A 13,562-nucleotide genomic window follows, 5' to 3' on the forward strand; every position below is an offset into this window, starting at 1 on the left:
ATTGTGTATTAAAAATTACAGATAACTTGAGACTCAAGTTAAAACAGATTTATGTTGGCTCCTAGCTGATAATTTGTAGCGGTCCCACATTTCGCTTAATCCAGTTATGGATTAAGATGATTTGAAGCTTGGCTTCAGTCTGTAAGAGCCAGTCTGTTTCCTACTCATTCTTAGTCTTAGTGGTCCTTCTAAGTCAAGCTTTGGGGGAGAGATTTGCCAGTACCTTCTTGGCATTCCCCAAGCCCTAATGCTTATTAGAAATGCTCAGGTTCTCAGTATCTGAATTGCTTCTCCTGGAATTAGTCACTGCCTCTCTGGAATTGCCTTCTCTAGAATCTCTGGCCATAATTATTTACTGCCTTGTTAGTTCTCTGATGTTTTCAAACAAATTTGGGTATTTTCCCAGTGTTTTTTCAGTTCTCAACAGGAGGGATGGTTTGAATTACCTTGTCTGCCATTTCTAGAAGTGGAATTCCCCATAATATATTCATAGTATTTGCTAATTTTAAAACTTTAATCTCCAGCATTTGTATAGCATTTAGCAGTTTACAAATTTCTTTTGTATACATTTTCTCATTTAATAAAGAAGGTATTAGTATCCCCTTATACTTATGAGAACACACTCTCAAAAGTAGGCATATGACTCAAGTTCACATCAGCATAATGACTGTACCAAATTTAAATCTTCTGATTCTCAAGTCTAGTTTTTATTCTACCATATCCCAGGTATAAACTTTTGTGTTTTAACGTTTATTGTTCTTATCAAAGAAAGAATGTAAGTTTATGATTTTGCTTTGTTTTGTTCAAAAATGTGATTCAGCAAGATCTCACCTTTCCGCTGATAGATTCAAGTTCCCAGAACCAGATTAGAAAACGGATCGTACTTGAAAAGTTGAGTAAAGTGTAAGTATGTAATTGTCATTCCATTTTTACAATATTTTGTATTAATTTCATATTTGTGGGTTCATAATTTAGATTAATTTTTACGCTTGAATTTTGAACAGTTTGAAAAATACGAAAAGTTTACATGGATTTCTTTGCCTGAGAAATTGGGATTTTTAAGATCTACTGCCAAGGAAATTAAGTTTTGTGTAGAAGACACAGAAGTACATAATAAAGTGCAAAGTTGAGAATATGGGAGTAGAAAACCAAACTGTGTCTCCTCCACTTAATAATCCAATGAAGTCAGGGAAAAAAATATCAAAGCTAGACCATTTAAATACTGATTTGTGGTATATGTGTCATATCAGTTTCACATGTGAATGAAACTTTATGAAGTTTTAACGGTCTGTTAACTCACTCTGCATACTTATTTATAGAACCACTTCACACTCAGCAACTTAAGAGTTTTTGTTCAAGTCAACTTTGCACTTTAGTTTTAAGCTTCCCGTGGTGGAAATTATTTTTCTTGTAATTAGCCCAGTGATGAATAACATTTAAAATTGTAATGTTGATTTGTCTTTCAAAGGAAGCTTGAAAAATCTTTTTTCCAGAGGTGTAGAGGCTGTCTTAAACTTTTCAATCTTCATTCTTTAGCAGAAAAATATAAAGACGTTTTTGAAGGTGTGCATATGGATTAGGGGCACCTGGCTGGCTCAGTTGGTAGAGCATGTGACTCTTGATCTCTCAGGGTTATGAATTCGAGCCCCATTTGGGTATAGAGATTACTTAAAATCTTAAAAAAAGAAGTGTGCATATAGATTACTCTTAATTTGGTAGTAGTTCAAAACTAAGAAAAACATATCTTCTGGAAGCCTTGATATTTTGAGCAGCTTGCTCCTGTAACTTTTACATTTTAAATTAATTAATATTTATTTATTGAGTACCTATTATGTTAAGCTCCTCATACACAGTAAATCTGTTATTAATTTTGCCTTTTATATGCTCCTTATACTTACACAAATGTCTATTTGTAAGAAAATGCCATTGTATTTAGAGATAAATAAATGTTTAGGGGTCAAATGACATGTCAGGGATTTACTTTTTTTTAATTTTTTTAATGTTTACTTATTTTTGAGAGAGAGAAAAAGAGAGAGTAGGGGAGGTACAGAGAGAGAAGGAGATAGAGAATCTGAAACCGGCTCCAGGCTCCGGGCAGTCAGCACAGAGACTGATGCAGAGCTCGAACTCACAGACTACAAGGTCTTGACCTGAGCCAAAGTTGGTAGCTCAACCAACTGAGCCACCCACATGTTTAGGGAATTACTTTAAACTGGTAATAGCAAAGAGAGGAAAGACAGAAGAAAAAATGAAGTAAATATAACAATATATTTGGGAGGTTGAATCTGGGAATAGGTATACGGGGTTGTTATTACTATTTTCTCTGTTTTGAAATCTATCTGAAACTTTCATAATTAAAAAAGTCATACATGCTTATTGCAGAAGATTTAGGGAGTACAAAATTGTGTAAAGAAGGAAGTAAAGATCACCTGTAATCCCTATTAATGTTTTGGTGTTTCTCTCTGACATATACATGATATATATAGTGTGTGTGTGATCATTCCCTTTGGTTCTCTCTGTTATAGTATAAACCTGAAAGGAATGAAACATGTTTGAAATATACTATATATCAGATGCAGTATCATTCTATATAAGTTTTTATAAAAATGGGCAATACTATATATGCATTTTTCACTTAATATACCATGTTTTTCCATATTATAAATATGTAGACTTACATTATCATTTTAAAGGTTTTGTTATATTCCATTATAAGGAATATTTGTATATTGTAATTATATGTATATATCATAATTTATTTAATGAATCAATTGATGGACATTTGTTTCCATTTCTCACTACACAGAAATATTTCTGTGTAAGCATCTTTTTTATATTTATCTGATTATTTCTTTAGGATAAATTTTTCCTAGTAAAACTCTTGGTTCAAAAACTAGCCACATTTAAAATGTTAACATATATTGTCAAGCTGCTCACTAGAAAGTACTAATTTTTACTCCTAACATAAGAATTTGATAAGGAGAAATAGGCCACACTCCTAACTCAGTCTAATACTCAAAAGTAAAGGTAAGAAAAACTTGAGACAAGAATACAGATAGCAGCCAAAACAATATTTCCCAGTGCCTCATACTGTAGCATAGACTATGAATTGGAGTGTGGGGTTATTATGAATTATATCCATATAACTTCTTACCAGTCAGAACCTAGCTTAACTGCCTCTACCTAAGTGCCATTCTCACCTCTGAAAAATCCAGATTTAAGCAAGACTCAAAGAGTATGTGTATATAATTAAGTTATATTTTAAAAGAAATGTAATTTTTTTATTTTCAGAGTGCCTGGACTTTTGGGGCCTCTTCAGATCACATTAGGAGATATGTATGCACAACTTAAAAATCTCGTTCGAACTTTCAGGTTGGTGTTAATATTACAGTTTTCATTCTCAGTTATTTTGACTTCATGAGATTGCCTTGCAGAATCCATAGGTAGACTGTGTTACCCAATGATATATCACAGCCACTAACTCAGGCAGTGAATGGGTAAGCCCTAGCATGCTGCCATGGCCAACTGCTCCATCCTAGGAAATCCTCTGGGGGCTAGACTAATCAAAAGCATAGCTCCTGGCTGGATTTGCCCAGAGTGTTGTCAAACAAACTCAGATAAACTCATCCCAAAAGGAGCCAATAACCTAAAAGGGTTTGGAAAAGAGAGAGAGATTTATCTTGGGTGCCAGCAGCCAGGGGACATGGCAGGCTTAAGCCTTAACAACCAGCCTCTCTACCAGCAAGGACACCTAGAGTTTTGTAAGGAGAGGTTTAGGGGGATGCATGCAAGAAAGCAGGCAGGGAGCATATAATCATGGGGTCAGGGTTGGTATGTGTTCAGCCCATGATCATGGGCAGGGAAGGGAAATGTGGGTTGTGGTCTTCTAGGCATTCCTTTGCTATCAGGGCTTTTCTGGTTGGCAGTTTGTATGTTCTGAGTCATTGCAAAACACCTTCCTTAATATCTCAAGAAAGTGCAGTATGAAAAACCACAGTAAGTTTTAATTAAAGCACGAATTATGTTAAGTAGTCTTGTCTAGTTCTGGTTTAAACTGTTGGGGTCGATTGTCGAACAAGAGAGCTTTCTAACAAAGGCATGAATAAAGTAGGTGACTTACTGTCAGTGTCTTAGATCTAAGAATAGTGTTCTGTTTTCTCCTCCACTAAACATTACTTTTATCTTTTATTAAATTCAATACCTTATTTTTTCAGACTTTAATATAGTTAGTTTTGGATCGTTTATTTACAGGATAATCTAATATTAAGAAAGAAATAAGGTCTTACACAAAGGCGGTTAGCCAGTAACATACTGGATCTTAGTAAATTAGTAAATGTATCAGGTAACCAGCACTGTGGTAGGCACTGGGCAATACAGAAGAAACATTATGCCCACCTCAAGGAAGAACTCTGCTGTTAGAAGACAACTTGAATGCTGTGAACAGTACAAAAACGTGGGTAATTTAATGCTGAATTACATGGAAAAGATTTGAAGTGATAAGTAGAAAGAAAGAAGGAAGGAAGGAAGGAAAGAAAAGAAAGAAAAGAAAAAAGAAAAGGAAGGAAGGAAGGAAGGAAAGAAAAGAAAGAAAGAGAAAGAAAAAAGAATATCAATTATGAAGTGAGTTGGGATTTTTCTAAAACTATCAAGGTAAAAATATTCACCCAGACTAAAATTGTATTCTCTACCAAGAAACATAAGGATAAGACTCCAAATACACTATTGGTAGAGGTGCACCAAATACACATTTTAGCCAAATGCCAGTGACCAAATATGAAAATCAATATTTGCCTGTGGCTAAAACCAGATGCCATCAGCATAGAACAAACCTGTAGAGTAGAAGAATCATTCCATAGAATGATTTATGGTTTATTGTTATCAGCAGTAGTAGTAATATTTTAAAAGTTTAAGGTACAGAAATAATTTCTTGGCATTGTTAGCTGTTAGATTTCTCTTACAGTCACTGTACTGTATATCAGTAATACCAAATAGCCATTCACTTTCAGCTAGTGTATTTGCAAACAACACTGACCTTTTTGTGTGCCACAAAGTGACTCAGGAAACTGTTTTTCAATAAGGTGTGTGCAAGAAGGATCTAGAACTCATAGTTTAGACAAATCTCAAAAAACTTTATCTTCTGCCTCAGAAAAGGATCATTTGTACCACTTTATGTTTAAATATTTAGCTTTGTAGACTCAAGACTATAAGAGTTTTTTCTTTCTTTTTTTTTTCTTTTTTAATATTTATTTATTTATTTTGAGAGAGGAAGAGCGTGAGCAGGGTAAGACCAGAGAGAAAGATGGAGGGAGAGAATCCCAGGCAGACTCCTCACTGCCGCACAGAGCCTGATGCGGTAATAGATCTCACAAACTGTGAGATTATGACTTGAGCTGAAATCAAGTGTTGGAGGATGTTCAACTGACTGAGCTACCCAGATGCCCCAAGAATTGTTTTAAAACATTCTTGTAGAGTCTTTTCCTGTGAAGTTTGACTAAACAGAATGTGTTTGGGGTGCCTCAATTTACTCAACACTTTTGTCTTAACATATTTCTTATCTTAATTAGAGATTACATTGAATTCAACTCATGGTATTTTAAAGTGACATTGTTTTTAATTCGTCATCACGAGATGCCAAGAATTGCCCAATAGGAAATCTTCTTGAAAGATTTGTAAGTTAAATGGAAGTAAATAACTAAAATTTAAATGTAGCTCTTAAAGCTATTAAAGAACAAAACAACCAGTTCAGTTTTTAAAGATCTAATTAGCATTATTCAGTGATTAAAGACTTATGTAGCATTTCATCTAACAAAGAGAAAGATGATCCAAGAGATTGTACAAAATAGAAGGCTTTTATAGGCAGAAATGGGGCAGGATAAGGAAGTTATTAGGAAAAAAAGGATTGTTTCAGGCAAGGTCACCTACCCTTAGAGGGAAAGGCAAGGGGTCTTATCATGCATGTTAACTCATTAGTGGTGATGAGGAAATTCCAGACTGATTGGTTTAAAGCTCCATTCCTGGGAGAGGCTGAAACTACATTTAGGTTAGGTGTTAAGTCTTAGTGGGGCTTAGCATAAGGAACTCCATTTGGGACCTGTTGTTCCTTTTTAACAATGGTTATTTTCTTTCTTTATTTATTTTTTATTTATTGGAGAGAGAGAGAGAAACAGCTTGAGCAGGGGAGGGTCAGAGAGAGAGGGAGTCACAGACCGAAACAGGCTCCAGGCTCTGAGCTGGCAGTCAGCACAGAGCCCGACGCGGGGCTCGAACCCACGAACCGCAAGATCATGACCTAAGTGAAAGTCGGACGCTTAACCGACTAAGCCACCCAGGTGCCCCTATTTTCTTTAATATATATACATAATACAGTTCTGCAAAGATTGAATTATGATGACATGTAATCTCTATTATTTGAATTGATGGAGACATTTTTTCCAGAGTGCCTGGGTAGCTCTGTCGGTTAAGCATTCAACTCTTATTTCGGCTCAGGTCATGATCTCATGGTTCGTGGGTTCAAGCCCCATGTGGGGCTCCGTGCTGACAGTGGGGAGCCTGCTTGGGATTCTCTGTTTCCCTCTCTCTTTGCCCCTCCCCTGCTGTCTCACTTGCTCTCTCTCAAAAATAAACATAAAAAATTTATTTTTAAAATTTTTTTCCAAGATACAGCATTTTCCAGAAAGTAATCTATTTAATGTATTTACTCTTTGTATTAACTGTTAATCTATTTTGCTAAATGATTAAAATTTTTACTAATTGTTTTATACATAAAACTAATGATTTTCACAGGCGTCATTAATTACTGCAGCATTTTATTTTTCTGACCAACAAAAGCACATAAGGATATTTTTACTTCATCTAGAATGTTGAGATTTGAAAGTGAATGTTCAGTTAGTAACGGTAAATCTGAATGACATGATTGTTCTAATTACTAAGATTGCTACACTTATTAGATATCATGGAAACTATGCAATCACAAGATCATTGATCACACACAAATGTAAGAATGACAGAAGTGATGATCAGATTGACCTTGGCCTTTGGAAGACTGACTAAATATTTTGCCAAATAGATGGTTTGGGCCAAAGACCAAAGTCAAACTTCTCTGCATAGGTCTTAGTGCTGACGAGAAAGAGGTTTGTTTTCTGTCATAGAACCATGAACCCAAAAGAAAAACAAAAAAGTTTTTTTCACCTGTCTACACTAATGATAAAGTTTGAATAGCTGTATACAATGAAGTACTGAAGTTTAGGATTTTTTCAGGATTTATCAGGCAGTGAATATCATTAACAAAAAGGATAGCTGAAGGAAGATGAAGACTCTCTTTGATTTTCAAAGGAGTTGTTATGCAGTTTCTTGCAGACAGTGTTTATTTAATCACTATTCTGAGGAAACTGGTAAAGTCACTAAGACATATCATAAGAGATACTAGAAAAGACTTTTGATTTTAACTACAAGTACTGATTTTGTACTTAATTTTTACTCTGCTCATTTAGAATAGATTAACAGTTTTACTCTGACTATATTTTCTAGTGTTGTTTTTATATAAATCTAACTGGATATCTTCTTTTTAAAATAAAAAACTATTCATAGGTTCTCTGAACTTACTAGAAACCCATTGGAAATATTAAGCTGTAACTGAAAGATTGCCAATTAATACTCTCATATGCCCTAAAGATATAGGAATTTCAAATTGGAAACCACAGTCCAGGCCATTATTTTTGCTTTTCTGTAATAATGCCCCAGTAATAATGTTTGGTCCATGTTAATACATATAGTCAGTATGGTACTCTGTGTGCTGGGTACTTGATACTTAATTTCCAAAAATAGTGATATTATCCTCATTTTACAGATAAGGAATGAGAGGTTAAATAATCTCAAATCACACAACTAGTATAAGCATACCTCTTTTTATTACCCTTTGCTTTATTGCTTCACAGATACTGCTTTTTACAAATGGAAGGTTTGAGGCAACCTTCCGTTGAGCCAGTCTATCTGTGCTTTTTTTCTAATAGCATTTGCTCACTTTGTCTCTCTGTATCACATTTCGGTAATTCTCATGATATTTTAAACTTTTTAATTATTATATTTGTTTTCGTACTCTACATTCAGTGATTATAGCTCACTGAAAGCTCAGATGATGGTTAGCATTTTTAAAAATTTATTTATTTATTTTTAGTGTTTATTTTTCGAGAGGGAGACAGCACGCGAGCAAAGGGGGGGCAGAGAGAGAGAGACACACACAGAATGTGAAGCAGGCTCCAGGATCTGAACTGTCTGTGAGATCATGACTTGGGCTGAAATCAGACTCTCTCTTTTTTTTTTTTTTTAATGTTTTATTTATTTATTTTTGAGATTGAGATAGAGACAGTGTGAACAGGGGAGGGTCAGAGAGAGAGGGAGACACAGAATCTGAAGACAGGCTTCAGGCTCTGAGCCAGCTGTCACACAGAGCCCGACACGGGGCTCGAACCCACAAACTGTGAGATCATGACTTGAGTGGAAGTCAGACGCCCAACCGACTGAGCCACCCAGGCGCCCCCGAAGTCTGACTCTTAACCAACTGAGCCACCCAGGTTCCCTGACCTGATGGTTAGCGTTTTTAACAATAAAGTATTTTTAATTAAAGTATGCATGTTGTTATATTAGGCATAGTGCCATTGTGTATTTATTAAACTACAGTATAGTATAAACATAGCTTTTATATGTACTGGGAAACCAGAAAATTCATTTGACTTGCTTTTTTACAATATTCACTTTATTACAATGGTCGGGAACTGAACCTTCAATATTTCTGAGGTACACCTCTGGTTGAGTATCCTCTAAATCAAGAGGATAGATCTTTAGTGTTCTCACTACAAAAAAAAAAAAAAAAAAAGGATGAAAATGGTAACTATATGTGAGGGAATGATAGGTTGATTGTGGTGACCATTTCACAATGTATGCATATATCAAAACAACAAGTTGTACACTTTAAATACATCCAATTACTATGTGTCAATTATATCTCCGTAAAGCTGAAAAAAATTTAATATGCCATTGTTTGTCTTAGTAATCATAAGTTTCAAAGATATTTTAAAAATTTTTTAAAAGGCATTCATTAATCATTTCTCAAGATCCCAAGTAAGAACTGTATTTAAGAGAGTTGTTACCTATGATATAAGCCTTCTGTGTCACCTAAGCTAGCCAAGATGAGATGCAGTGTTCATCAGTCCTGTAACAGGTAGCTAACAGACTGCACATAGGGGACTTTCAAATGTCATTTTCTACTTATAAATTATAAACCATTATTTTATCACCTTTTTCTATTATTCCTATTGTGTAAGCATAAGTCCTTTCCAGTTACTTTCTGCATTATTTACATTAAATTAAAATAAAGCCTATATGAAACAATATGATATCTGAGATTTGCTTCAAAGGTAATTCATTAGGGTAATGTTGAATATGGGGTAGTATAGATGAAACATGATCATCCAGGAATTGATCATTTTCAAAGTTGTGATGAGTATACAGGAGTTTTTATTCTCTCTACTTTCATATATGTGTGAAATTTAATAAAATGTTTGGGGGAAATAAGCCAAAAAATTAAGCATTGTTTTAGTGTAGGGGATGTTTTAAACCCCTTGATGTTAATTAAGTTATTTTAAGAATCTAGGGGCACCTGGGTGGCTTAGTCGGTTAAGCGTCCGACTTTCGCTTGGGTCATGATCTCGCAGTTCGTGGGTTCGAGCCCTGCGTCGGGCTCTGTGCTGACTGCCAGCTCAGAGCCTGGAGCCTGTTTCAGAGTCTGTATCTCCCTCTCTCTCTGACCCTCCCCTGCTCAAGCTGTCTCTCTCTCTCTCTCTCCTAGAAATAAATAAAAATATTTAAAAAAAGAAAAAAAGAATCTTTACTCTTTAGTACCTGCAGGTCAGTATCTATAGCTTTAATAAAAATTGCTTAATTTGGCTTTTTGCTACTTTTTAGGAAATGTCTATTACTTACAGTACAGAATTACCTCTAGTAAGATCACTCATGGGGTCTTCAGATTCTGGTAGGACAAAATCAGTAGGCATGTGACTATTTGTAGGCTCAGGCTTCTATGTGAAGTCTCCAAAACAAATTGCCATATTGATGACAGTGATTAGTGTTGAAAAATCTTTTCAGTCAATACTGGCAATGGAAAAGAGTTGACAGAAATAACTATACCCTTCCCTTTGAAATGATAATCAATAATAGGAACATGTAAAACAGCAATTCTCAAGCTAGTTGTGCATCACAATTACCTGGGGAGCTTTTAACAGCTACACATGCCTGGCTCCACCCCTAGGGATTGAGTTTCATTTGGTCAGGGTTGGGCCCAGACATCAGTAGTCTTTAAAAGTCCCCCAGATGATTCTAATGTGCAGCCAGAGTTGAGAGCCTATTAGAACTTACACATAAAGTAGCTTTTTCAGCTCTTTGAAAAATCTTTCCCCTATGAATAGAGCTGTCTGTTGAATTGCATCACAGTCATTTATCCGGAATGCTGCTTTGATTTACCTGCCATAGTGGTTTTATCAGAAGTTGATCGGTAAAGATTCACTGTCCTCAGTGTTGGGTCAAGATATTTTTTTCTAAATCTGATTTGAATTAAAATAGTATTTTGATACAAAAATACCTTGTCATATTTTCCCCAGTGCCTGAAACAGTGGTATAAAGCAGGCTCTCAGTATATTTTTTGCTGGAAGAGTAAATGAATTCATGAAATGTTAAATTTGCCTTAACTTTGGGAGATTTGAGTATAGTAGGAAAAACAGTGTCTGTTTAACTGTTTTTGCCATGTTTTGATTTACATGCTTATCCTTTGACCTTTTTTGGTCATGTGCTAGCTTCTGTTTTAGTTACTACAGACAAAGCAGTGAACAAAACAGACAAAAATTCCTTCTCTCATGGAACTCTTCTAATAGAAAAGATATGTAAATTTTAAAAACAATATATTATTATACGGTGATATGCTCTTTCTCTTTTTTCAGTTCATTGTCTTCCTTTTCTCCCCAGAAATGGAAAAGGGGATGGTACTGAGGAGGAAGATAGTTGTGATTTTAGATAGGCTGATCAGGGAAGACCTCATGGAAAATATGCCATTTGTAGAAAGATCTAAAAGTTGGTGACAGAGAACTGTCTGAGAAAATATGTTAGCTGCAGCAGGCCTGGTGTATTCACACCATATTAAGGATGCTAGTAAGACTGGAGAAATGAGCAGAAGCAAGAGTAAAAAGAGATATGGTCAAAGAAATACAGGGTGGGGAGTGGATGTGATATGGATTACATAGGCCTTGTAGTTATGGCAATTCTTTCACTTTTCCTCCAAGTGAGGTGGAGAGCAGTAGGTTGATTCTGAACAGAAGAATGACATGATAATGACATACATTTTTAACAGCATCCCTCTGTTAGCTGATTTGAGAATTACAATAGATGTGCAGAGGCAGGAAGTCTATTTAGGATGCTATCTTGGTAATGTAGGCAAGAAATGATGTGGACCAAGGTGAAAACAGTGGAGGTAATAAGTAATCAAATTCTTTTTTGAAGATAGTACCATTGGGATTTGATGACTGGTTGGACATGGGATATCAAGAGAGCCAAGGTTAACCACAGGATTTTTGGCCTGAGCAACTAGATTCTGGAAGGATTGCATAGCCATTTACTCAGGTGGACCTGTCAGCAAGAGGACTTGGTTTGGGGGGAAGATGAAGAGCTCAATTTTGTCTGTTCTAAGTTTTGAGATGCCTATGAGATATTCAAGTGAAAATGTCAAGGAGACCATTAGATATAGAAGTCTGGAATTCAAGGAAAAGATCCAGGCTAGAGATCATAAACTTAAGAATTGTTAGCACATAGTTATCTAATATTTAAAGCTATAAGATTGGATAGTATCACCAAGGGAATGAGTATATATAGAGAGGAGATGAGAGACCCAAGGGCAGATGCCATAAAGTAATCTAAAATCAGAAGTTCTGAGAGAATGCAGAGTTCCTCCTCTGTAAATTTCCTTCTTATATTCTTTGTCTATTTGTTTATTGTCCAGGGGTTTTTTAAGACTATTTTTTTAAGAGCAGTTTTAAGTTCACAGCAAAATTGAGAAAAAGGTACAGAGATTCCCTTTAATAACCCTTGCCTCCACACATGCATAGCCTCCTGCATTAGCAACACCCCCAGCCAGACCAACCAGAGTTAGACACTTGCATGCAGTTGATGAACTTACATTGACAACATCATCATCACCCAGAATCCGTAGTTTAGATTAGAGTTCACTCTTGGTGTCATATAATCTATGGGTTTGGATAAGTGTATAATGACATGTATCCATCATTTAGTAACATAGGGTATTTTCACTGCCCTAAAATTCCTCTGTGCTCCACCTATTTGTCTACTCCCCACCCCTACCCAACCCACCCCATTCCATACCCCCTAGCAACCACTGATTTTTCTACATCTCTGACATTCCGGAATGTCATATAGTTGATATATAGCCTTTCAGACTGGCTTCTTTCACTTTAGTAATATGCATGTAAAGTACCAACACGTCTGTTGGCAGTTTGATAGTGCATATCTTTTTAGGGCTGAATAATATTACTGGATGTACCACAGCTTATTTTTCCATTTACCTACTGAAGAACATTTTGGTTGCTTCCAAGTTTTGGAAGTTGTGAATAAAGCTGCTATAAACATCTGTGTACAGGTTTTTAAAGTCATAAGTTGTTGACTCCTTTGGATAAATACCAAGCTGATTGGATGGTAGAGTATGTTTCGTTTTGTAAATAAGCACCAAGCTCATCCAAAGTTGCTGTACCATTTTGCATCCCCATCAGCAATGAATAAGAGCTCCTGTTGCTCCACATCCTTGCAACAGAGCCATAATTTGACTAATTAGATCATGATGTCAATGTAGATTCATCATTTGTAGCAAATTTATGACCTTGGTGAAGTGATTTTGATTCAGCATTTGGTTTTGTCAGTGTTCAGGATTTGGGCCATCGTAATTGGTGTATGGTAGTTATCTCGTTTTAAATTGCATTTCCCAATATGATGTGGAACGTCTTTTCATGTGCTTATTTGTCATTTGTTTATCTTTGGTAAGATGTCTCTTGAGATATTTGGACTATTTTGGACTATTTTGTATTGGGTATTTATTTTCCTCTTTGTATATTTTGGGTAACCATCCTTTATCAGATGTTATTGGCTGTTTTTTTTTTTTCCTCGCTGATTTATATCATTTTTTATTTAGAGTGAGTTTTCCAAATGCTTTCTGAGAAACTAAATTGACTATAATATATTTCGTTGTCATCAATTGCTGAGTGATAGAGTTAGTTGCTGTTTTTTTTTTTTAATGTTTTATTTATTTCTAGGAGAGAGAGAGAGAGAGAGAGAGACAGCGTGAGCAGGGGAGGGTCAGAGAGAGAGGGAGTCACAGACTGAAACAGGCTCCAGGCTCTGAGCTGGTAGTCAGCACAGAGCCCGACACGGGGCTGGAACCCACGAACCGCGAGATCATGACCCAAGCGAAAGTCGGACGCTTAACCGACTAAGCCACCCAGGCGCCCCAGTTA

The 13,562-nt window shown here is 35.8% G+C and overlaps 1 protein-coding gene across 1 annotated transcript in view; it reads left to right on the plus strand.

Annotated features, from left to right (window-relative positions):
- RPAP2 (RNA polymerase II associated protein 2) overlaps positions 1-13,562 on the plus strand; it is a 99,258-nt gene that overhangs the window by 41,862 nt on the left and 43,834 nt on the right. Inside the window, exons 9-10 of the mRNA XM_039236427.1 lie at positions 821-903; positions 3,292-3,372. Of these exons, the coding sequence (XP_039092358.1) occupies positions 821-903; positions 3,292-3,372 (164 nt within the window). The remainder of the gene's footprint in view (positions 1-820; positions 904-3,291; positions 3,373-13,562) is intronic.

Source organism: Hyaena hyaena, unplaced genomic scaffold (genome assembly GCF_003009895.1).
Source record: "Hyaena hyaena isolate Hyena2069 unplaced genomic scaffold, ASM300989v1 scaffold_111, whole genome shotgun sequence".
Lineage (NCBI taxonomy): Eukaryota > Metazoa > Chordata > Mammalia > Carnivora > Hyaenidae > Hyaena > Hyaena hyaena.